We start from the raw sequence: 25579 nt of genomic DNA on the forward strand, positions 1-25579 counted from the left end.
TCTCATACACGAATTTTTAGAGGTTTTTTTTAAATTAGATAAAAGAGCATATTAAATGGCAAGTGTATGAAGTTTCTCTCTTCATAAACAATGTCAAAACAAAAGTTCAGAATTACAAAATGTTAAAAAATATGTAGGTACTTAAAACATTTCACTAAAGCATAAAGTTACAGATATTTTCTAAAGAAAAATAATTGTGCCACTTACCTATTTATGCTGTTTCTATGAATTTTGTTTTTATTCTGTACATAGGACATTTTGTACAAAATATGAAGTCTACATTTTTATTACTCATTACCATAAACAAAGATACAATGTATGTACAATATTAAAAGGAAGCCATACTAAAGCCACACTAAAAAGACACTCCGAACAGTGACATTTCTGATGTACAGAGACACGTTCTGGGAAGAATGGAGATGCCAAATGCAGAATCTAGAAAGAAAACAGCTACCAGCTCGTTTCTGATACAGTGCTGGCGCAGTCCGCACTGGATGGGGCAGCATGGCGCCTCTAGGAGAACTGACCGAGGCGGCCAAGGAGGCTGAGAACCGGCCAGGGACACCGACAGGCCCGGACACTAAGGAAGACTCATCAAAGACAATCGGCTCCTCTCAAAGCTCCCCCCCTTCTGTACGGAGCAGAAACAAAAGCTAGACAGAGAGATGTTCTCACAGGGTGAGTTTCACCTAAGCACTGGCCACAGATACTTTGCTTTCCCCTAGGGCAAGAAGGAATCCTTCCAGAAACCTCTTTCAGACACCCCCAGCATCCAGAATCAAGGGCATCTGAGACTACTGGATAAAGACTGGAGTTCAAACAATGGGATATCAAAGTAGATGAGACGCTGCTTTATACAGTAAAAGCACCCTTTTTCCCTCAAAAAGGGGAAGGCATTTCAACTTATTTTTTGTAAAGGATCGGTTTCATCAGGGAAAAGTGGACAGATACTTATCAAGTTTTTCAGGAAGCGTGCTTGAAGTACAGTGGCCAGCTCTTGGCTGGCCGCTTCTGCCCAAGTCCTCGCACACAAGAGCCCTCCCACCAGATGGCTCCCCACCAAGACACTGGGGAATACTGTCACCAGGGATTCAGCACTGTGGCCACGCCCAGCACTTCGGGTGGCTTGTACGGCTGTCCCTTCGCAGACATCCGAGACCTCAGTAAAAGACCAGGTCCTCAGAGAGGCCATGCGTCGTCACACTGAGCATGACATGTCACCCAGTGCCAGGGATACAGAAACCAGGGCCACTTGCCAGCAAGAGCCACGCCATCTCGAGCAGTGTTTATGCAGAAGGAAGTCAGAACACAGGTCACCCTGAGAGAAACGAACGGACATGGCTACTCCATCCAGAACAGACGCTCGAGGCGTGAGGGAACCTGGGCACACAGCGGTGCGTGCAGACGGCAGCAGCTCCCTGACAGGATTCCCTTTTCGAGGCTGCGGCGCGTGCTCTTCTTCGGAAGAGAGCTGCACATCCAGCCTCCTCCCTGGGGACCACCCAACAGCAAGGGGCCTTGGTGAGCCGGGCGTCACGTGTCACTCCCATCACTTTAATATGCCCAGAGGCTCAGCTCACGCAAAGTGTAGATTGTATGGACTGCTGTTTTACTCACTCAAGAGCCCTGTCAGAGGGCAACAGTGTGTGAGCTGATGAAAAATAATTTTGTCGATAAAAATGGGAACACATAATTTAAATATTCCAATTCTATTCCAGGTAGATGGAGCAAGCTCTTTCTAAAGTAAATTTCTTATTCAAAGCTCACTCCTGAACCCTTGGTGCTGTACCGCGGACTGAATGGCTTCAGGCGCACACCAGAGAGCACGATGTGCGCCTGTGCCGAGTACGAGCTAACACCTGGGGGGACCTGTGGCTGAGGACTGGCACGTCCTGCGCCAGCAGGCCACATTAGCACCCACAGCGAGAGCGATCTCAGTAAGCTTGAAACCACAGCACATGCTAACTGCTGGCCTGCCACCAGTGGGAGCCACTCAGAAGTCTGTCGAATCTGAAGAAGCAGGCAGTGCCCTTGGGTTTGGACAACACTGCTGTTCCCCCAGAACCACGTGTGTGTGAGGCTCACACTTCCATCTGGGCCGAGTGTGATGAGGTGCTTCCAGGCTGTGCCGGGCTGAGGGCTCTGTCCCCAGCCCATGCTCTGCTCACCGGGTCTGCCAAGTCACCACTGAGCTGAGGCGGTCATACAGGGCTGCTTACATAACAGGTTGGAGAAAGCCTGGGTTGTGAGTGTAACTGACTGGTATGGCACATGAAAGTGAGTTCTTTTCTACAGCTGCCGGAGCCTCGCAAGGTGCATGCGCAGCCCCGCGGTGCCAGGGAGCTAGCGCCCCTCCTGGGAGACCAGCTCATCGGCTCGGCAGTGAGCCTCCAAGGCTTTCTTGGTGTGGGGGTCCTGAGGCAGATCGGACTTGCGACGCGCAAGAGGACGGTCCTTCTTCAGGTCTTTCTGGGCCTGGAATGACAAAGGCAGTGTAGTTGGCCACAGACCATGCTGGCTAAAGGGCAAACTTGCATCTGGGCTCGGGGTGGATGCACAGCACTGGCCAGCCACATGGGTTCTCACCGTGGTGGTGGCAGGTGCACCTCTTCTGGTAAGACACCACCTGGGACCAGCTGGAGGCCGTGTGTGCAACACAGGCTCCTCCCCAACACAGGTCACCAGTGGCAGTGAACCCAGTAAATGACACCTGCCTGTTTCAAAAAACATTACCAAAGCCACTTTTATGGCCTTGCTCATCACAGAAACATTTGAGAAGGTAGACATTTTCTTTGCAGTAAGTAAGAATGAAGGGAAAACACTTGAGCTGAATTTACAAGTGGAAGAGACCTAAATCTTGTACCAGATGGGGGAACATGACCTTTAGTGCTTACCTATATTATTTACAGCACACAGTCCTACTGCTGAGGGTAGTAAGCCAAACTCCTCTTTCCCTTGCATTTTCATCCATAAATTTTGGAAATTTTGCTTTTACTTTAAAATAAAAAATAAATAAACTAAGTGAATGCTCTTTTGGCAGGCTAGAGTTTAACAGGGTCTCAACTCTGGCTGAGTTTTCACTCCAGCATTTTGAAACAAGACATCAGCTACATCATCTACATGCAGCATGCACCTGGGACCACAAGTGGGCGAGTAGCAGCCGGGGCCGAAGGCTTCCTCTCTGCTAGTGTCTCGGGAAACCACGCACTGCCAGACAGCAAGCGTTCTTGGGGTGCTTTCTAAGTTATCACTGGCCAAGGAGATGTGGGCAAGGGGGCATCTCTGGCTTTGGGACAGCATGTAAAATACGCATCTCCTGGCTGGCATAAAGAAGTCCAAGGACCTGCAGAGCTCTACATGAAAACTTCACATTTTTGTGAAATCAATTTATTTAAGTATAAGCAATTGAAAAGAGTTTTGTGTGACCTCAGTGTAGGATTATTTCTAGAAATCTGAACTTGGCATTCACTCATGGGGAGGGCAGGCTGTGTTTTTCCCTACGGTGTGGTCCCTGACATGTGCTGGCTTCTCGGAGGCGAAATCCTAGCCTGTGTCTTACGCTTTTCCAGGTTGATATGTAAAACAAAGCCACACGAAGCAAAACCAAACCAAGATCTTTACTTGGGAGATGTGCTGCAGCAGGTCATCCCAGAAGAAACTCAGAAGGCAGCACCTGGGGGTTTGGGCCAGTGGCCGCCAGCTGAGAGGAGAAACACACCCCGGGGCTTCCAGCAGCGTGGGAAGTGTGGACATGGGAGCTTTTCTGCCCAGGTGCGCAGCCTGGTGTGTCAGGCAGACTATTTCACAAATCACAAAGGGAAAAAACAGGCAAACCAGGAGGCAGCAAAGGAAGGATCATGGCGAGGCTGCGCTAGGGGGTCGGGGCACAGGTGAACCCAGGGAGGAGCCGGCCTGCGCTCAGGGCACCTGCACACCCAGCAGGTGGGCCATCAGCACCAGAGGCTGGGCACAGGGGTGGTACACGCTTTCTTTCTCTTACAAAGGTCTAAGTTCAAACCTCACTGCACTTGTCCAGGACTAAGCCAGATTTCTTCAAGGACTATCACAGTGGGGATGACATAGAAGCAACCGCTCACGGACACACGCAGAGCCTGTCAGTTCTCTCCGCAGACAGAAAGCCTTACATAAGCTCTACAGAGTTAGGAACGAGTACCTGCGCTGCCCACCTTCCGAATGTCTACACCTTCCTTACTTGCGTGGTTGACACTGCCTTTCTCCCGACCAACTGTTGAGAAGAATTGTAAACATTTTAAATGCCTCTGTCAGCAATGCTGCTCACATGAAACATACGTTTTCTGAATAGGGCCACACAAGGTTCCTGTGGTAGGTCTGGAGTGTGGTGCTGACAACCTAGTAGAGCCAAGTCCCCCCACCAGCTGTGGGGTCACCTGCCTGGCCTCCTCAAACATGACCACCCACCCTTCACCTGTCCCAACCCAAACTTCAGATCACTTTAAAGGAATATGGAATTGTTTTTGGAATAGCCCAGTTGGTTGACAGTAAAATTAAAAGGGTGCTGGAAATAGTTACATAACAATATGAAACCAAAAGTTTGACCCAAAGCTTCTTGTCAGGCCCGTGGTGGAGCTGCACGCTTAGCACCGGTATTTTTCAGAACTTCAGGAAAATGACTCAAGTATTTTCAAATAAGCAGTCTATCAATTCCAAGATTTAAGTCTAAGAGACTGCATTGCATAAACATGTGTGGCTGCGTTGGGATTCACTGAAATTCATGGGACTTGCAGAAGTGCGTGCAGTGAGGCTGCAGACTGGGGTGCGTGTGTGCTTGCTCTCCCAACGTGGTTTGTCTTCTGAGTTGTTTCAGCTGCTCTAAGTCCCCCCGAATTTCCATATGAACTTTACACCCAGCATGTCGATTTCTTATGCCTGCCAGACTTCTTACTGAGATTAAGGTAATTTGTAGAGAACTGATTTCCAGTGGCATGAAGCCTTCCAGAGGAACCCAAAGGTGAGGCTGGGAATGATTTCTGTAAAAGCACCAATCACAGAGAAAACCCGGCCACAAGCCTGACTTCCAGAATTAGGAGACGCCGCCTAGGACTCTGCTGTTGGCATGGGTGATGCTTCGGGCAGGGGCTGAGCCCCTGGTCTTGGACACTCTGTGATGCGTCCAGGATGGGGCGAGCCTCTGGGTGAAGGCTTCTGTGATGTTCCCGGCACGAGTGAGCTCCTTGGTCTGGAAGTTTCCATGATGTTCCAGGAATGGAGTGAGCTCCTTGGTCTGGACGCATCTGTGGCTCTGGGTGGCACACACCCCTCGGAGGGCACAGGGTGGGAACCCTAAAGATGTCTGTGACATTCAAGTTCATGTAGTTGGAGTATTTATTCTTTTCCTCACTGTAATTCTGACCCGACTCAAAGGTTTTACCAGAAGAAATTCCCCAATCTTAACAATTACTGCCTGAAAACTGGCTTGCATGCCGTCACCTTCCTCTCCAACTGTGCGGCCATGTGTGTTAGGGCTCGCTAGGCCAGCTTCCTGGTGGCCACGGACGTTCCAGCGGGGTTCCTGGTCTGTGGCTGACAAGGCCCTTACAAGTCTTCAGCCCACTGGAAGCCTTCAGGACTCACCAAACAGGTAACTTTGCATCCTTGCCCACTGCAACAGCAAGCAGGAAAAGGAACTGGCACACACAGGTCACACAGCACTGTGCCAGGTGACACTCAGTCCCCAGGAGCAGCAGTGAGGCAAGCACGAGAGCCAAGTGCGTGCCAGCCTCTCACGGACCTCTCTGTCTCCCACCTGAGGAGCTGCAGGAAGCATTCATGCACCTGCTCTGATGCCGACCTCAACTGTCCGAGATGAGGGGGTGGCTGGGAGGGAGCAGAGATCAATGTGCAAATCTGGGCTCCAGCACTCACAGCTTTCCCCCTGCCAGTGGCCCTGTGAGCACAGCATCTCATCGAGCTTCTCCCCCAAACATAGCAGGAGCCATGCAAGAGGCCCCAGAGCTTCCAGCAGGGCCACGTGAAGAGCAGTTCCAGGGTGTCAGCTTGGGGCTACTTATCGAACCCTGTGTATCCAAAGCGCAGGATCACTTCTGGGTGTGAAGAATCAATGTCCGGCATGAGACGTCTTCACACTCATGCATATTCATGCAGATGCAGACCCGCTCCAGTGCAGGGCGGGGCTGCACATGCTCTGTGCCTTTGCTCACACCTCATCCTGCCTCAATAGGTGGCGTATAGTTTGTCTGAATCAGATGTAAACATGACGGTACTCAGAAATCGTATGGAAAGATGAAATTAAGATAAACTTCTTTTGGTGCAAAAATATCTTTTAAATTCATGTATAATTTTGTCAGGAATATGCATTTTCTAAGAGACTTTTGAACGGCTCTGTGTACATGGATTTCAAGACTCTTTCTGCACTGAAATAAACATCTTTTAATTCCACAGAGATTATGAAAAGATCTGTCTCACTGACCAGGATCCTAACGGCAGTGGCATTTGCAGACTGTCGCAGGCAAGACACGGGACCTGACGGCAGGGACAATCGCAGCCAGGGTTTTAGTGCTAGGAATTTGTAGGAAATCTTGTACTGGTTGAAGGGGTTTGCAGTGTCTAGGTGACCCCCCAACAAGGGTGTTTGAAACATGGCCCCTGGATGACTCAGACGCCACTGCAGGCACTGAGTCCCCGTGGCTAACGCCCAGCTGTGCGGGTCCCTGATTCTCTTCTTCCCACTGAGGTGGTTCAGAGGGCATCTTGGGGTGGAAGCCATACGCTATGTCGTGGGGGCTGACAGGACCCAACAGGCCTGAGGAGGGAGTGTTTCCGGGCAGGGAGAGGCGGAGGAGCGGCGGATGGAGGCATCACTGCCAGTGTTTGCTCAGATGGACACTGGCAGAGAATGAAGGGTCAGGATCATTACGGTTCAGGTGAGCGAGGCAGCAAGTCTCAGGCACCCTTAATCCTTTTAAAAACTGCTTCTGGTCGTCTGATCCCTCATGGCTAGTCAGGACATCCACAAGATCCCCGTTTAATTTTTAACTTTAGCTGGAATACAAGACATTGCTGTATGAGGGGTCTTTAAAAAAGTTGATAGAAAATCCGGATCCTGAAAAAGCAGTCAGGCCTGCCAGTGCTTGGGCTGAGATGAATGGCTTGCAATCCCATTTCTGTGAACTTCCAGAAGGCCCCGTGTATGCCCGCTGCCAGCCGGTCTGCCCCCAGCACGCCCCAGCTGCGCCGTGGGGGTCTTTACCTGACGAGCCTCGTCGCTCCCTGTCTTTCTCAGCATCTGCACATCTTCCAGCAGAGGCCCGTCTGTCTCCATTGCCACCGGCATGCTCACGGTGCTCGCGTGACTATACACTGAGTACTGCAATGCAAAGCGGGGAGGCACTCTCCGTTAGCAACTCCTGGCCTCTTGTCTGGGCATGGCCCTCTCTGGCAGGAGCCCCCTCAAAGGTGACAGACTCCCCACGCCCTGGCTTTGACAACCTGTCACCACTGCCTGCCCTAGGAGGCACAGCCGGGCCCCTAGGTCACTTCCACACTCCTTCCCTGGGTGCTCTGGTGCCTGACTGCCCACCCCCACCCTGGAGCCCCTGCCATCTGACTCCAGACGGGGCACACTGGGTTTGGGTACAGGGGCTGCTCTGCTTCTGATGGCCATCTTGAAACTCTCGCTCTGCCATCACCCACCACAGCAAGGTTCTGGCTCTGGCTTCTCATGCCACCTGACTCCTCTCCTGTGTTGGCATATTCCCAACGTGCCCAGCCCTTTCCAGGACAGAACCAGTGAGACATCTGCTAGCAAGCCAACACCAGGCAGTTAGCTCCACAACTGTCTCCCTGCCCCATCAGCATCCCTCTCATGCCCCGCTGGCTGTCCCCTGGGATGCAGCACTGACTGAGATGGTTTCAAGGGGTGTTCTGCAGTTAGAAGGGTGGTGCAATAGCGTAGTGGCTAAAGTCCTCGCCTTGCACAGGCCAGGATCCAATATGGGCGCCAGTTCTAATCCCGGCGGCCCGCTTTCCATCCAGCTCCCTGCTTGTGGCCTGGGAAAGCAGTAGAGGATGATCCAAAACCTTGGGGCCCTGCACCCGCATGGGAGACCCGGAAGAGCTCCTGGCTCCTGATTGGCTCAGCTCCAGCTGTTGCGGCTGCTTGGGGAGTCAATCATCAGATGGAAGATCTTCCTGTCTCTCCTCTCTGAATATCCACCTTTCCAATAAAAATAAATAAATCTTAAAAAAGGGGGGGGCTCACAAGATGGCATGCTGATTGGTCTTTACTGCCCACCTTCCAGGCCAGGGGAGAACAGAAGAGTGGGCACCTGTGTTGATGCGGACATGTGCACAGGTGCTGTCGCACACTCACAGGACTGCCACCAGGGGTCTCAAACAGTGAGTCCCTACAGCTCAACACAGGCCAGGCTGTGCTCTCCTATGCCCAAAGGAGAGGCTGACCCCAGCAACACTGGTGACCCTCTGGCTCACCAGCTGTCCCCCAGCCGGTCCTAAACCTGTCCTGCAGCCTCTAGGGCTCCAGCCTTGGCTGCTAGATCTGCTCCTCCCTGCCTGTCGCTGCGCTGGGTCTCCGGCCCTTCTACATGTCTCCTCTGGCTCCTGAAACCCAGCCCTCAAGCCCTCCTTTTTTGCACCAAGCCCCTTTGCCTTCTGGTCCACCTATCTCCTCAACTCAGGCCCGTGTGGCCAGCTGCACTCCTGCAGCCATCTGAGACCAGGCTGCTGGCTGGGGCACAGCTGTCATTTCCCATCTCCAACACCAACGAGTACCTGGGCCTATGCTGCCCTTTCCATGCTTGGGGCCAGCACCTGACCATGCTGCCTTCTCAGCTTTGCTCCTTGTGGTCCTTGAACGAGAGCTTCATCCCCACCCTCCCCCCAGCACAGACTGCTGGCTATGCCTGACACCCCCCCGGAAAGCGTCTCGCAGCTTCCTCACCGCTCTGTGCCCAACACCCCCTCCACAGTGTCGAGATCCTAAGACACAAACAGTAACCTCACAGGCCAAGCTCCCTGTTGTCTGAGGTGCACACAGCACCTGAGCTCCCAGGTGCATTGGGCATGTACGAGCCCAGGTTTCTTGGTGAGTCTCTAAAGAGGCGCACGCCTTCACTGTCAGTGCTTGCTGCCACTGGCCCATTTTCTGCTCCCCTCACAGGCTATGAGTGCCCGAAGGCCAGGGATGGGCACCGGGACCGTGTCTTGTCCTCATCTTTGGATCCCTGGGAATTCCCATGACTCACAGTATCTGTCTCTGGGGGCTCACAGAAGCACATACAATAGCAGCAGCATCAAGAGCCTGTGGGCCACACAGGGGGGCGCAGGGACTTTACCATTTCTGCCCTCGCTGGAGCAGATCCCTCGTTGCCCACCAGGCCTGGGGAGGAAGGCCAGATCCTCGCCCCTGTGAGGCTGGGCCTGGAAGTGGCAGCAGGCTCCGAGGCCTCCCTGGCTGCATCAGAAGGAAGGGTCTACGTTAGAATCCTTCCGTGCTTCCTGACTGCCTCAGATTGTTCCAGGTGTGACATCAGAAAGCCCAAGCAGTGCTGCCACAGCAGTGGGGACAAACAGCACAGAGTCCTAATGGCTCCCCAGCCTGCCAGGATTCCCAGGGCTGCTGGCAGCCCCATCCCAGAGGCGGCCCAGGCGGTCAAGCAGTCTCATGTAGCGCAGTGCGAGGTGTGTCTCAGCGGCCCTGTGGCCTCAGCTTCCCAGAACCAGACAGTGTCACCCACAGGCAGGTCAGCCGGCGCGGCAGCAGTGGCCAGTAGGGAGCAGGACACGGACAGTTTCCTAGTGAGCAGAAGTGCCGAGGCTCTGGGGCATCAACCACAAAGCATCTCCCACTGGAGACAGACGTGGGCGGGAGCACGTGTGCAAAGCCCGAGTCACGGAGGAGTCAATCCAGACACAATGACTGGCGTCATGTGACGGGAGTTCGGCTAGCTGACACCTGCATTGTACACAGCTTGAGACACAGTATCCCAAACTGGCACAGGCCAGAGGAGGGCTGAGCAACAGCCAGCTGGCCTTCACTCCTGTGGGGAGCTTCGCACAACTCCTTCTGGAGGGTTCCTTTGTGTGCAAGAGAAGACAAGTAAAACCAACCCAGCAGGGCCTGGCAGGTGAAGTCGCTGCCTGTGACACCTGCATCCCGCACGAACACAAGTTCAAGTCCTGGCTGCTCCATTTCCGGTCCAGCTCCCTGCTAACACATTGGGGAAAGAAGGGAAGACGGCTCAGTTTCTTGGTCCCCTTTTGTTCACAGGGAGACCACAACAGAATTCTACGCTCCTAGCATCCACTCTCCCCAGTGGCCTTCTGGGGAGTGAAACAGCAGATGGAAGATCTCCTTCTAAATGTGCATTTCCAATAAATCAATCCTCAAAAACAAAAAACCAAGACTCTGACTTGCATGTGTTTTGCATGTCTTTCAGGCTGCTGACCTCAAGCACGTGTGTGGGCTCTCACAGCCCTGAATACGTCCATGTGCAACCCCTGGCCTCGGGTCCTTCAGGACACAGCAAGACGCCCAGGCTGAACCCCTCCACCTGGCCCAGCCCTAAGATTCATGATGTTTTAAAACAAATTCTATCCATGGAAGGAATATTCTGTAACTACCTAAGCACAATTTGACCCAGTTGTCTGAACCAGCATGTTCACATAGGACAGGGACAGAGAAGGCCAGAGGATGCCACCGGGTTCAAGGACACACAGGTCAGAGTGTCACCCAATGCTGCTGTTTGGCCAAGAGAACCAGACAACGCATCATCATGTAGGCGAGGCACGTCCAACTTACCGTCATACTGCATTTCATGCCCCTTGGCTAATGACTATGTATGTCCTCCTTGGGCTGACACAGGTAAACAGTCTAGTAGTTACCTTCTTCCCAGGAGGCGGGAGGAAGCTCGAGAATTCCCAGCACGGTCAGAGTCAGACCAACAGTTTTCCTTGCAAGGTGATATTCCGGTCACACAGGTACCCAGAGAGGGGACCCTCACAGATGGGGTACCGACCCTCGAGACCAGCATCCATCAGACTACAGACCACTGCTGGGTGGCACCTGAGACTCGGTAGCCTCAGGTGCCAGCCAGGAGCTGCCCTACATGGGCACGGCTTTCACTGCCAGTCCCTCATCCATCCTGCTCAGGGACACTGGCGGCTCCAGGCAATGGAGGGGAGAATGTTGATAATTTTGAACAAGGAAAGGTTCTGTTTAGGGGAACAGCACTGGGAAAAAGACATCCACTTCATCCTCCTCACACTTCCTTTCTTTCAGCTACTGGGTATTTAACACAACAAAGGTGAGAATGACAGCATCAATGGCCTCTGAGAGGACACACGCAGTACAATGCTGGCCTGCCATGGAGAGGGCACCCCACGCTCCCTGTTACCACAGTCTTTTCATAGGATCCACATATCCTTTAACAGGAAATTCTGTGGCAAAAGCAGTGTGGGACAAGGTAAGCATTTGTACGAGGAGGGATACAAGCTGAACGGCACTTTTTATTGTGATATTTTCATGTACAACGTCAGTGGGACTGGTCTCTCTCCTGCCCATGATTAGACAGATTCCTATCTTACAAAAATATCCAACTGGCACACCCTTAGCATTCTCATGTCACTCTCTCTTTAGTACCTGGGGGTTTGCTTTGGCTAGGTTTTCTATTTTAACCCATGCTTCTTCACGTTCTTTCATTTTTAGCTTCTCTCTGAAAAACAGGAAAATGGCATCTGTGTTAGAGTGAGTCACAAGCAAGAGGACAATCCAGGAGACAGCCTGGACCCTCCCGCAACACTCCCCAGCGCCCCTGCTCCTCCAGGACCCTCCCGCAACACTCCCCAGTGCCCCTGCTCCTCCAGGACCCTCCCGCAACACTCCCTGCGCATCCTTGCTCCTCCAGGACCCTCCTGCAACACTCCCCAGTGCCCCTGCTCCTCCAGGACCCTCCTGCAACACTCCCCAGCGCCCCTGCTCCTCCAGGACCCTCCCGCAACACTCCCCAGTGCCCCTGCTCCTCCAGGACCCTCCGGCAACACTCCCCAGCGCCCCTGCTCCTCCAGGACCCTCCTGCAACACTCCCCAGTGCCCCCTGCTCCTCCAGGACCCTCCCGCAACACTCCCCAGCGCCCCTGCTCCTCCTGGACCCTCCCGCAACACTCCCTGCTCATCCTTGCTCCTTCTGGCCCCAGGCCACAGAGTGATTACAAGGCCAGGGACACAGAACGAAGCTAAGAGGGTCCAGTGTGATGTGGTAGTGGCTAAATCCTTGCCATATGGGTGCTGGTTCCTGTCCTGGCTGCTCTACTTCCCATCCAGCTCCCTGCTTGTGGCCTAGGAAAGCAGTAGCAGATGACCCAAGGCCTTCGGACTCTGTGCCCATGTGAGAGGACCAGAAAAGGCTCCTGGATCCTGGCTTTGGATTGTGGAGGGCAGAAAAGTCCAGGTCTGTGGGGATCACTAAGTGATTGCCATAAAGCTTCCCTTTAGAGAAGGGTTTTGCCCTCTGAGGACGTATCACAACTCTTTCTGTAAGCAAAATCATGGCAAGCTACAGCCTGCCCTGCTCCTGGGGGCACTGAGCTGCCACATGCAAGGCCAATGACTCTGCTGGCAGAACACAGGGAACAGCTACCTTGAGCATGCATTCCTCCATCACCAGTTGGCAGAGCAGAGCTCTGGGCCACTTCCCATGCGCAAGGGGACCGGTATTGCTTCCTGTCGAGTGCTAACTCTCGACAGCAGAGGTCTGTTCAGAGCGAAGGGAACCTGGGCAAAGGGCCACTTACTTGAGTTTCTCTGCTTTAAACTGCTGGGTGCAGTCATCGAACAGTTTTTGGTTCATCTCCATGAAGAGTTTCAGGGCGTTGTATATCAAACCATGAATTGTCCTGTGGGGAAAACCTCGTGAGCCTCGCACCTCCACTGCTTCCTTTGCCCTCCTCCTCCCAGCTCCCCTCCTGGCTCCCTGCTGGGTTCCCAGCCTGTTTCTGCTTTCTGGGCATTGGCCACACTGTCCCCAAGCTTCTGCCTTCACAGCTTCCTCTGTGAGTCAAGCTGCCTGTTCACTGTCCCAGTCAATGCCCATCAAAAGCCCCCTGGCTTAGAGACAGAATCAAGAATGCTGACACTTGAACAGTCAGGGTGAAATTATACACAGAATGGTGACACACACAGTGTTGGCTTCCTTTTGAACTTATTGAGAACAGAAAAAGAAATTTTAATAATGCCAAAGTGGAGCTTTGGCAGGCAAAAACTAAAATGATCATCAATGGCTCCATCAAGCTTAGCTCTGGGGCCAGCAGCTCCCGCGTGCGACACCAGCAGCCCACATGCTGGGTGCTGACTTCCATCCGGCTGCTTTGCTTCTGACCCAGCTCTCCACTAAGGGCTGGGCCCCTGCCTCAATGTGGGAGACATGGATGACACTCCTGGCTTCAGCCTGGCTCAGTCCTGGCCACTGTGGCCATATGGCACATGGACCAGGGCATGGAAGACACCTTCTGTGCGCCTTGCCCTCTTTCTAGCTTTTTCAAATAAATAATGGATCTTACTGTTTTTCTTTAAGATTTTCGTTATTTTTGTTGGAAAGGCAGGTTTCCAGAGAGAAGGACATCAAACAGAAAGGTGCTCCACCTGCTGATTCACTCCCCAAGTGGCCGCAATGGCTGGACCTGAGCCAATCTGAAGCTGGAAATCAAGAGCTCCTTCCGGGTCTCCCACACGGGTGCAGGGTCCCAAGGCTTTGAGCCATCTACTGCTTTCCCAGGCCACAAGCAGGGAGCTGGACGGGAAGCGGAGCAGCCAGGACACAAACTGATGCCCTTATGGCATACTGGTGCTTGCGGGTGGAGGATTAGTCATTGAGCCATTGCAGAGGCCCCAAACAAATACACCTTAACAAAAGAAACTTAGTTCTCAGGCTCTGACATACATGGATCAGGAAGAAGGCCTGGTTGCCCTGTCCCAGGTGAGCCCTAGATGGAGCCCCAGAGAGAGTGGCAGGAAATTCACCCAGCAAAACCTACAGAAATGAATTAGTAATATAACCACAGCTACAGAGCAAAGAAAATTATAAAGCCTAACTGAAATTGTAACCACTGCTTAAACCACTCTCACTGCATAATAAAACTCCAACAATCTTTATAAAACAATTCTTCTTTATATTCATTTATTTGAACGAGTTACACAGACAGGGACACACACATATCTTTCAGTTAGTCCCCAGTAGCTGCAGCAGTAGTACATGGGCCAGGCCAAAGCCAGGATGCAGGAGCCTCACCTGCCTCTGCTCACTGAGGAAGTAGATCAAGGACCGGGGCTATCTTTTGCTGCTTTCCCAGGCCGTTACCAGGGAGCTGGATGGGAAGCAGAACAGCCAGGACACATGCTAGTGTACCAAGCAGGACTTAAGGTCTAACCATGCTGATTTTCACAGTATGCTAAATCACACTGGGTCCTTTGTTACTATTTGCTGCATGTCACAAAGAACAGGTTGGACAGTGAATTAGGCCCCTGCCTGCACAACGTCGCCAACCCATAGGGTACCAGATTAAGGCTCAGCTGCTTCACTTCCGTTCAGCTCTCTCCCTGCTAATGTACCCAGGAAGGCAGCAGATGGCCCAAGTGCTTGGGCTCCTGCACCCACGTGGGAGACCTGGGTGAAGTTTCATGCTCTTGTTGTTGTGGCCATTAAAGGAGTGAACCAGTGGATGAAGATCTTTGTGTCTCCTCATCAATCAATCAGTCAATCAACCTTTGAGACAGAAAAGGCTGTTGGAAGTTGGTGCCCTCTTCACAACTCTTGCTCTCGTGCTGGGTGAGAGTGGCTGTGGCACTCTCAGCGCCCAAGGTCTGCCCAACAGGCACAGAACAATGCCTTGCCTTGCATGTGCCAGAGCTCCTTTTTTTTTTTTTTTTAAAGATTTATTCATTTTATTACAGCCAGATATACAGAGAGGAGGAGAGACAGAGAGGAAGATCTTCCGTCCGATGATTCACTCCCCAAGTGAGCCGCAACGGGCTGGTGCGCACCGATCCAAAGCCGGGAACCTGGAAACTGTTCCAGGTCTCCCACGCAGGTGCAGTGTCCCAATGCATTGGGCTGTCCTCAACTGCTTTCCCAGGCCACAAGCAGGGAGCTGGATGGGAAGTGGAGCTGCCGGGATTAGAACCGGCGCCCATTTGGGATCCTGGGGCTTTTAAGGCGAGGACTTTAGCCGCTAGGCCACACCGCCGGGCCCCAGAGCTTCTTAACTTTCATCATTCTTCACAGCCACATGAAGGTCACTGCAAGCACAGCCCCTTTCTACATAACATTATCAGAACAAGCCAAGAAAATGGTGGTTGCAACACTACCTCTACTCTTCCAAAACGACGGAGAAACGCCCGCAGCAATCACCCACCTAGTCCTGAGAACCAGTCCGAGCAGGGCAGGAGTGGCACCAGAGCAGGTGTGGCTGACCATCTGCTACTCTCTGCTCGCCCTATGGCTGACCCATGCTCACACGCAATGCCTGGCCCAGAGTTCCAAGGCTCTAGGCGGGAAATGGCTGTCTGGCTGCTGCCCTGGGGCTGAATTCTGGAAGGGGGATGTGCCAGCTGCAGCCTCAACGGGCACGGGAGGGCTGCATGTGACAGACCCTGCAGGCGAGGAACTGCGCGGCCCAAGCCGCCAGTCAGCTCCATGGTTGCACAGTAGGCTGCCGAGTGCCTCTTGGGTCTGCTTTTCTTGTCTGCAAGGCAAGGGCGAGAGCTGGACCCCAGAGTGCTGCTCCTCCTGCCTGAAGTTCTTAATTGAATGTAACACACAGGAGCTAAATGAGGGCTGGAGAACATCTCTGGCACTTGTATTCATCTAGCTAACATGAACAGTGGACCTGGTGCTACGGCTCAGTGCATAAGGCTGCCTCCTGAGATGCTAGCATCCCACACAGCTACAGTTTGAATACTGGCTGCTCCACTTCTCACCCAGCTCCCTTCTAGTGTGTAGGGAAAGCAGCAGCACATGACCGAGATCATGGGCCTCTGTAACCACAGCCCAAACCTGGAAGAAACTCCTGGTTCCTGGTTTTGGTCTGTCCTTGCCCTGGCTATTGTGGCCATTTGGAGTCAGCCAGCAGATAAAACACCTCTGAGTCTCTCTCTATTACTCTTTCAAATAAAACAAAATAAATCTTCAAAAAACATTAAGATAAGGGCCCAGCGTGGTAGCCTAACAGCTAAAGTCCTTGCCTTGCAGGTGCCGGGATCCCATATGGGTGCCAGTTTGCGTCCCGGCAGCTCCACTTCCCATCCAGCTCCCTGCTTGTGGCCTGGGAAAGCAGTGGAGGATGGCTCAAAGCCTTGGGACCCTGCACCCGCGTGGGGAGACCCAGAAGCTCCTGGCTCCAGATCGGCTCAGCTCTGGCCATCGCGGCCACTTTGGGGAGTGAACCAGTGGACGGGAGATCTTTCTGTTTCTCCTTCTCTGTGTACCTGCCTTCCCTATAAAGATAAATAAATCTTTCAAAAACATTGAAACAAGTAAAATAAGTTATTAAGAAGACAAACCACATGGCCCATTATTAATTTCCCCTTTTAGGTCTCAGAGAACTGCTCAGTGGATGCATTTATGATGCATTTATTCACAGCATTAGGTGAGAGACAAAGGCGAATGTAGAGGCCCATGTCTGACTCCTCAGGCTGTGTTCAGATCACTTGTTCTTCCTTTTTTCTAGGGGTGACCTCACACTTCATGGGCTCCATACAGGGCTGCAGGGACTGCCCTGAGAACAGGGAGGCCACTGTGTTCCTGCTGGGATGAGCCGTGTGAGCTTTTTCACTCATGGAGGGGGCTCAGGCTAAGGCCGTGGAGATGCCGCAGGCACCTGAACCTGAGTCAGCCTGACACGAGGTCAGGAGGGAAAACACCACAGGTCTGATGCTCACTGCTGCCTCCCTTATAAGCCAACTTACACATGAGAGGGACATCTTTGTTTTGTAGCTGCTATTTAAGATTCTGGTTTGGATTCTAATCAAAACATGTCAGCAAAACATGTAGCACTTGCTGGTTTTTGCTTACTTGTTCCAGTGGGTCTTGGAGTTGCGGTACAAGGATGGGAACATGATGGGCAGGATCTTGGCTGCGTTGTCACTGATCAGACTCATGATGTACTCATTATTCCAGTAGTACAGCGCTCGCTCCGCCACCTGCAAGACAGCAAGTGCACAAAGAGGTTGGGGGTGGCCACACACAAATACACTGGACAAACATCTTGGAATCTGCAGCCGGGGTCAGCAAGTCCATTCATGTCCCATGAGAGACACCAGGACCGCTCCTACAAACTCTGGACTGTAACTCTGAAGAGCCTTTGACTATGACGGCAATGGTTTCCTGTACACCAAGAAACCAAGACCATTGTTCTGCTTCCCATTTACCCCGAACATCATGCTGGAGCCCATCATCCACCTGGCAGGCCCTCCCCTACATCGTGTGGCATCTCACAGGTGGCAGCAGCATCTGACAGAGAAACGGTGAGGCCCAGGTCCTTGTCTTCTGAAGCTTACAATCTGATGTGCACACACAGTAAATGACAGCAGGAGAGGTGGGCGGTGCAGTGTTGGGAGGTGACATTGGGGCCAGCTGCAGTGGGAGCTCAGTCCAGCAGGAGTGTGTTGCATGACGGCCCAGCCACAGGCAGTTCTCCCTCCTCCCAAGTGCAAGCCCAAAACACCTTGAGCAGGGGAGGGACATTTACTTTTATGTTTTTCTTTGAAAGGCAGGCTCAATTGCCAATGCCCTTGATTGTCAGGACTACACCGAGTTAGCTAGGCTCTGGAATGTAATCCCTGTCTCCAGTGTGGGAGGCAAGAAGCCTGCCTTGCAGGGTGCATGCTGGCGGGAAGCTGCAGGACAGCTGGGACTGGGACTGGGCGTTACGCTATGGGATGCATGTCCTAACTGATGTCTTCACTAATAGCCAATGCCAACTTAAAAAAACATCTCTGGGCCCAGTGCAACAGTTCAATGGCTAAATCCTCATTTTGCAAATGCCAGGACCCCATACAGGCACTGGTTAGAGTCCGAGTGCCACTTCTCATCCAGCTCCTGCCTGTGGCCTGGGAAAGCAGTGGAGGATGATCCACAAATATGGCCACAGATATATATGGGGGTAATATATTCAATATATTTAAAAATAAATTAGAAAAAACCTACTTAAATCAAGACTACAAACAACTCAGCAAGACATAACCCAATTAGAAAACAGGCAAGTGATACAAATAGATGCTCTTCAGAAGAACAAACTTCAATGGACAACAAATTTATGAAATAAACGCTCAAGGTCAGGGTCCTGGTGTGTTGGCTCAACTGCCTAAGCCGTCACCTGCAAGCACCACATCCCATATGGATGCTCATTCATGTTCTGGCTGCCCACTTCCCATCCAGCTCCTGCCTGTGGCCTGGGAAAGCAGTGGAGGACGGCTCAAAGCCTTGGGACCCTGTACCCATGTGGGAGACCTGGGAGAAGCTCTTGGCTCCTGGCCTCAGATCAGCTCAGCTCTGGCTGTTGTGGTCACTTGGGGAGTGAGCCAGTGGATGCAAGATCTTTCTCTCTGTCTTCCCTTCTCTGCCTTTCCAATAAAAATAAATTCTTAAAAAAAAAAAAGAAGAGAAAGAAAAAATGCTCAATGTCACTGGCCAACCAGGAACACAAATCAAGCAATGAGGTATCTTAGCCTTTTATAAAGAAAATAATACAACAAACAGATGCTGGCCAAATATGGGAGAAAGAGAGCAGTGTTGGAGGGATGTTCACTGGCCACGTGTCAGGGGAGGGCGTGCACGCTGTCTGTGATAGGGGGAGCAGTGCTGCAGGAGACAGAGCTAGGCTCTGACCCAGCAAGCCGAATGCCAGGCACCCACGGCAAGGAAATGAAGCCAGTACATCAAGACAGCCGCACACCGACACAGCACTGCACCGCTCACAACAATCACCACCAGAGGGTGGGTGACACAGTGTGGGGAAACACGTGACAGGACACTCCTCAGTGTCCCTTCAGTGAGGAGGGAAGGTACCCTGTCATTCCCAGGCACATGGGAGGGGCAGGAGGACATTGTGTTAAATGATATCAGCTAGGTATAGGACAAATGCTGCATGGACTCATGGGTGGGAGCCAGGAGAAAAAGACCACCTCAACACAGAGCAGTGTGACCAGAGCTGGAGGTGGGAGGGGCTGCTGCAGATCCTAACGATCCCAAATACACCGATGAGTACCCGCAAGAGCAAGGCCACACAGCGTCAGCACACGCACTGCTCCTCACATCCCAACTTGATCATTTCACACTGTGCACCTGTCTTGGGTTATCACACCACAACCCAAATGCCCATTACTGAAATTGGATGCTTAATGTTTCAGATTTTTTCTTCAGTTCTAAATATCAGCCTTTTAAAAATTTTTTAAAATTTATTTTCATTGGAAAGGCATTATACAGAGAGAGGAGAGACAGAGAGGAAGATCTTCTGTCCTATGGTTCACTCCCCAAGCGGTGGCAATGGCTGGAGCTGAGCCAATCTGAAGCCAGGAGCCAGGAGCTTCTTCCAGGTCTCCACACGGGTTCAGGGTCCCAAGGCTTTGGGCCATCCTTGACTGCTTTCCCAGGCCACAGGTAGGGAGATGGATGGGAAGCGGGGTCGCTGGGATTAGGACCATCACCCATATGGGATCCCAGAGCTTTCAAGGTGAAGACTTTAACCGCTACGCTATTGTGCTAGACCCTAAACATTAGCCTTTTTTTTTCTCTTTTCTTTCTTTGGTGGGAGGATGCCAGACCAGCCTCAGGTGCAAGTGTTTGCAAAATATTTGGGATGTTCTCTCTGACCTGTCTCTGAAAGGGCAGGGAGCAGGCACCATGTGGAGGAGGCAAGGTGGCAGTGAGGGATGGGATGAGGCTGGGCTGTCCTTGGAGCATCCAATATGGCAGTCAGGAGAACGCCTCAGGGTCCCAGCTTGCTCTGTCCTGGTCTTGGGAGCCCCTGGAGGTGAGGCCTCGAGTCACCCAGAGCAGTGTGGTAGCACAGGCACTGTGCCGGCCCATGGTCTACCTGACTCTTTGCTGATTCTCCTGCCATGTGCCTTCACTCACGGTGAGGTCTGACTGTGTCCCTGGTCATGGCCTTTTGTGCGTGTGCACAGGCCAGAGGCCGGGGGCCCTGCTGAGCCCTAGAGCACCTAGTCCTCACGGTTTCCAGCACACACTCTCCTCTGCTCTTGCTCCCTCCCAGCGCCTACTTTGGGAGCTCCGATACTTGACCCCAAGACCTTGCTTCGCCACAAGACAAGGTGACACAGCTGTGCTTCCCTCCCAGCCGCCCTTCAGACACATCTGGCCCTTGGGGCCCCCATTCCACACTGGCGGGACCTGTCAGTTCCTTGCTGTGATTTCTTGTCTGGGTTCTGTGGGTGACGACAACCTCCTTCTGTCACTGTGCTGACAGGCTGAGGGGCCGCAGCCATCACACTGCAGTGAGGTGTAGGGTAGCCAACTCCCGGCAGGCGGGGCTTTGCTCAGTCCTGTCTGTGCTGTCTCAGTCACGGCTAGAGTCCAGCACACCGGCTCAGATGCAGAGGATGGCTGGCTGGAGGCGGAGGGAGGCCAGCAGGCTCGGCATGCTCACAAAAGGCCTGGATTTCGACTCGAGCAGGAATTTGGCAGTGACAAAAATCCGAGCCACTCTGGAAGGGTGAAGCAGTGGACGCATTTATATGATGTCGGCAACGACCAGCTTAGGAGGGGAGAGCCTTCACAACTGGAGGCTTCCATCTTGTCACCTGCCAGCTACTAAGGTTTGGAAAAGGTGTTCCAAATTCGGGAGTGTACCAGGCCAAGTCAAAAGAACTATCTTTAGTGACTCTTGCAGAGAAACATGTTTTCTGGGATGGGGACAGAGTTCAAGTGTCTCCTACAGGATAAAAATTTTAGCATCTCTACCTTAAGGTACCAGTGTGGTAAAAACATGGATATTTTTACCTCCCACTTACACAAGCAGCAAAACACAAGCAGCTGACAGTGTTGATTCCTGCCGTACACACTCCTGTTGTACACACTCCTGCTGTACACACTCCTGCTGTACACACTCCTGCCGTACACACTCCTGTTGTACACACTCCTGCCGTACACACTCCTGTTGTACACACTCCTGCTGTACACACTCCTGTTGTACACACTCCTGCCGTACACACTCCTGCCGTACACTCTCCTGTTGTACACACTCCTGCCGTACACACTCCTGCCGTACACACTCCTGTTGTACACACTCCTGTTGTACATACTCCTGCCGTACACACTCCTGCCGTACACTCTCCTGTTGTACACACTCCTGCCGTACACACTCCTGCCGTACACACTCCTGTTGTACACACTCCTGCCGTACACTCCTGCTGTACACACTCCTGCTGTACACACTCCTGCTGTACACACTCCTGCTGTATACACTCCTGCTGTATGCATTCCTGCTGCATACACTCCTGCTGTACACACTCCTGCTGTACACACTCCTGCCGTACACACTCCTGTTGTACACACTCCTGCTGTATACACTCCTGCTGTACGCATTCCTGCTGCATACACTCCTGCTGTACACACTCCTGTTGTACACACTCCTGCTGTACACACTCCTGCCGTACACACTCCTGCCGTACACACTCCTGCCGTACACTCCTGTTGTACACACTCCTGCCGTACACTCCTGCCGTACACACTCCTGCTGTACACACTCCTGCCGTACACACTCCTGCTGTACACACTCCTGCCGTACACTCTCCTGTTGTACACACTCCTGCTGTATACACTCCTGCTGTACATACTCCTGCTGTATACACTCCTGCCGTACACTCTCCTGTTGTACACACTCCTGCTGTACACACTCCTGCTGTACATACTCCTGCTGTATACACTCCTGCTGTATGCATTCCTGCTGCATACATTCCAGAACCACCTGGCCCTCCCTGCCCGAGCCCCGCCTACCTGGAAGTGTGGGCTGGAGACGCACTTGGCTAACTGTCGGAAAAGAGGCTCCATGATTTTCACAAACTCGGATGGCTCAATTACGTCTAAAATTTCTTCTAATTCATTTAAGAACATGACTTCTTTTGGACTGTGAGTCTTTGGCCAATATTTGAGGAGTGCCATTACCACCTATGAAAGAGAGGACACAAGAGGTGACGCCCCTGGCCATGTCCCAGCACAGAGCATCCGAGTAAGACTGACAGGGAGCAGCAATCGGTATAGTTGCAAGAGCAGAAGTGTAGGCAAAGTTGTATGCGCTCCAGAGTCACAGGTCCCACTCTCTCTGATCAGCCAATGATGTCACTGTCCGCTTCTTAAAAACAAGTGTGTGCACACACACACACACACACACAATCAGGAGAGTAACAGTGAGGAACACATGGTGTCTACTGGGAAGCAGGTCACTTCCTCGCTGAGCGCCACTCAGCTCAGGAGCGGGCCACGTTCAGTGGGGCAGCGAAAGCTCTGATACCCACAATGTCCAAGCTGCTGCCTTAACTGACCAGCTGGGGAGGACAGAATCTTAACCTGCTTCATATCTGTGTGAACTACTGGAAAGATGCTCCCTGGACACACTTGTACACATCATGTATGCTGTTAATCATGAGAAAATAGATCTAAGAACAACACAATCGGAGCACCCACAGGTGCTGCACTGGCTCACACATGCACACCTTCTGGGTGAGTCAGGAGTGTGTGGCACAGTGGGGACCTCCCACCTCTCTTATTTGAGCCGCCAACTCCCTTACAGTCAATCAGACCACGGGAGTTTCTGGGTGCTGGGTGCTGTGTTCTCTGCCCAAGACAGACAGCTAGCAAGGGAGTCCAGTATGGCCTTTTCCCCAGCAGCTTTATGATGTCTGAGAGACGAGTTAGACTGGGAAGCAGACAGTTAGGGTATTCTGGGTCCCCAAGTCATCATTTTTCTCAAATATAAAAGGGTATTTTCCCCACCATGTCTTGGATTCACCAGAGCATGTTTCTCCTGAGACAAGTGCATATCTTAACATATCAGGAACACGCTTCCCCAAGAGACAAGGGCGGCATTAACATACCAACTCCCCACCTGAAATGCCAGCCTGAATCCGTCTCCGGCCACTGCCAAGCGGGAGGGCCTCAGACTGGTCTCTTCACCATTAGAAAGGGGCCAAGGAAGTTGGCTGGTGACACCTTTCTGGGCCTTTTGTCCCAAGGCCAGGTACCATGGCAACCAGGAATTCTCCTTGTTTATGGAGAAACATCTTTGAGGTAAACCTTTAAAAGATGCTTTCCCCACCATCAATACGGGTCTTTCTTTTCCACCTCCTGCCACTAAGGCAGGAGGCAAGGGTTCTTTCTATCTCAGAGCCCCCTCCCGTCACTAGAATGGGAACCTCCTTTCTCAGCTTTTCTAATAAATCTTCCTTTAAAACTAAACTGTGTCTGCATGAAAATTCTTCTTTCCTGTGAGACAAGAATTGAGGTTGCTGCCGTATTAGGGGTCAAAAACCCTACAATAGCAGGGTCAGGACAAAACCAGGAGCCTGACCTCACTCTGGGTCTCTCAGATGAGCAGCAGGGACCCAGGTACTGCTGCCTCCCAGGTGCACTGAGTCAGATGCTGGAACTGGAGGCCAGTCTCATGGGGGTGAGGTCCCAATCGCTCTCTCAAGCACCTGTCTCTTGAGCACATCTTGAGCACAGGGCCGCACATCCAGCCTTCCCTTCTCTGCTAGCTAGCATTCCAGGGAGCTTACACTTGCTCCACTGTTGGCTGGAGCAGCGAGGATGTAAGTTTACACACTTCATCAACTGGGATGTTCTCTTTGGGTGGAGGAGACAATGGGTAGAAGCTGGTCACAGGTCAGAGCAGGACAAGGCCCAGGCTGGGCTGGAGTGTGGGAGGTGGGACAGACTGGCCAGGCAGGGCTCGGGAAGCAGCTGCCGCAGGTGGGACAGACTGGCCGGGCAGGGCTCGGGAAGCAGCTGCCGCAGGTGGGACAGACTGGCCGGGCAGGGCTCGGGAAGCAGCTGCCGCAGGTGGGACAGACTGGCCGGGCAGGGCTCGGGAAGCAGGCTGCCGCAGGTGGGACAGACTGGCCGGGCAGGGCTCGGGAAGCAGGCTGCCGCAGGTGGGACAGACTGGCCGGGCAGGGCTCGGGAAGCAGCTGCATGCGGTGAACACACTGTGATGGTGCTGCTGTCTGTGGTGCATCAGTCACATGGGAAAACCATGCAGCGGGGTAGAAACTGGGGGTAGGGGAATCCCAGACTATACAGAATTGTATGATCAAATTAAAAAATTAAAATCATATACTTTTTCTCCTTCAACATCTACCTCTTTTCTGTTTCCTTAAACTTTCCTGAATTTAAATTTTAATCATTATTAGTATTTCTAATCTATATTATACTCAAAAGCTCAATGTTTCACTAAGTAAAGAGTTTGACAAACAAAATAAAAAATGCCCTTCTAGATTAGCAGGAGTTCTGGCAAGGGCTAAGGGAAAACATGCCTACGTTACTCACACAATCTTGTACGTCTGAGTAGTCTCCTGGGGGATGACACTCCCCACATGGGACTCTGTAGCTGTGGCTCTTGGCCTCTGGTGTACAGAAGATCTCCAAGCAGAGGACTCAGGATATGGTCACCATGAGAGAAAATATAGACTGGACAGCACACAAACAACGCAACAGGGCCAGGGCCCTTATTGGAGTCGCTGGCTCCAGAACCTCAGGGAGGACAGTCGGGCACACGGCAGGACAATGCTCTCTTTCAGGGGCTGGCAGGGCTGACACAATCCCTGCATGCTTGGGCTCAGATGGGAGTGTGTGTTTAATGGGGGAGATGCACTTAGGGCATTCGGCACAGCATGTAGGGACAGGATCTCCACGTGGGACAGAATGGCAAGAGACCTGGTTCTTCCAGCCACCTGTTATATTCTGGCAGGTATCAAGTGGCGGCTTAAGGACGTGGGCAATGCAGAAGGGGCTCCACGTTCCAGGCTCCAGTCTGGCCCAGCCCTGGCTGTCATGGGAATCTGGAGACAAAATTAGCAGATGGAAGATTTCAATCTGTTTGTCAACATTCCTGTCTTGCTCTGGCTTTAAATTAAAAGTTAAAAAAAGAAAAAAAATCTTAGTAAGAGGGAGATTAAGAGTGAGGTGGGCCAGTAGGAGCTCTGCTTGGCCCTGGGGGGGTGCCGCACAAAGATCACTGGGCGCTGAACAGACAGGAGGCAAGCCTCTCGCCTTCCTGGCTTCGGGTCTCAGTTGAGCGAGCCTAGACTCTTCATATGGGCTCAGTGGGTTTTCTTGAAGCAGTAGAAAACTGATACTTTTTCTATTCTCACAGCAACTTGTCAAAGTCCATTCAAATATCTCAACTGGCATCTTTTACTCCTTACTTTGTTGCTAATAAAAACAACCCAACTAACACAATGGACAAGAGATTTTTAAAAGGGAACCAGAAGGACCTTGTGCGATGGCTCAGTGGTTAAATCCTTGCCTTGCAAGCGCCTGGATCCTATACA

General features: G+C 52.2%; 1 protein-coding gene across 11 annotated transcripts in view; it reads right to left on the bottom strand.

Moving 5' to 3' along the window:
* Positions 1-2204: 2204 nt before the first annotated feature.
* The window catches only part of PPP2R5C (protein phosphatase 2 regulatory subunit B'gamma), a 115893-nt gene continuing 92518 nt past the window's right edge, over positions 2205-25579 (bottom strand). For 2 of the 11 annotated variants that reach the window (XM_058655559.1, XM_058655564.1), the window contains 7 exons: positions 22029-22199; positions 17085-17212; positions 12811-12912; positions 11660-11732; positions 7250-7366; positions 4175-4246; positions 2339-2475 (listed from right to left, as the gene is read on the bottom strand). In XM_058655559.1, the coding sequence (XP_058511542.1) occupies positions 4199-4246; positions 7250-7366; positions 11660-11732; positions 12811-12912; positions 17085-17212; positions 22029-22199 (639 nt within the window). In that variant the 3' untranslated portion in view covers positions 2339-2475; positions 4175-4198. Of the gene's footprint in view, positions 2476-4174; positions 4247-4440; positions 4448-7033; positions 7367-11659; positions 11733-12810; positions 12913-17084; positions 17213-22028; positions 22200-25579 lie in introns of those variants that run through there. The other 9 variants (XM_058655557.1, XM_004584290.3, XM_058655562.1 and 6 more) reach the window with 6 other exon arrangements.

Source organism: Ochotona princeps, chromosome 26 (assembly GCF_030435755.1).
Source record: "Ochotona princeps isolate mOchPri1 chromosome 26, mOchPri1.hap1, whole genome shotgun sequence".
In the NCBI taxonomy this organism is placed as follows: Eukaryota; Metazoa; Chordata; class Mammalia; order Lagomorpha; family Ochotonidae; genus Ochotona; species Ochotona princeps.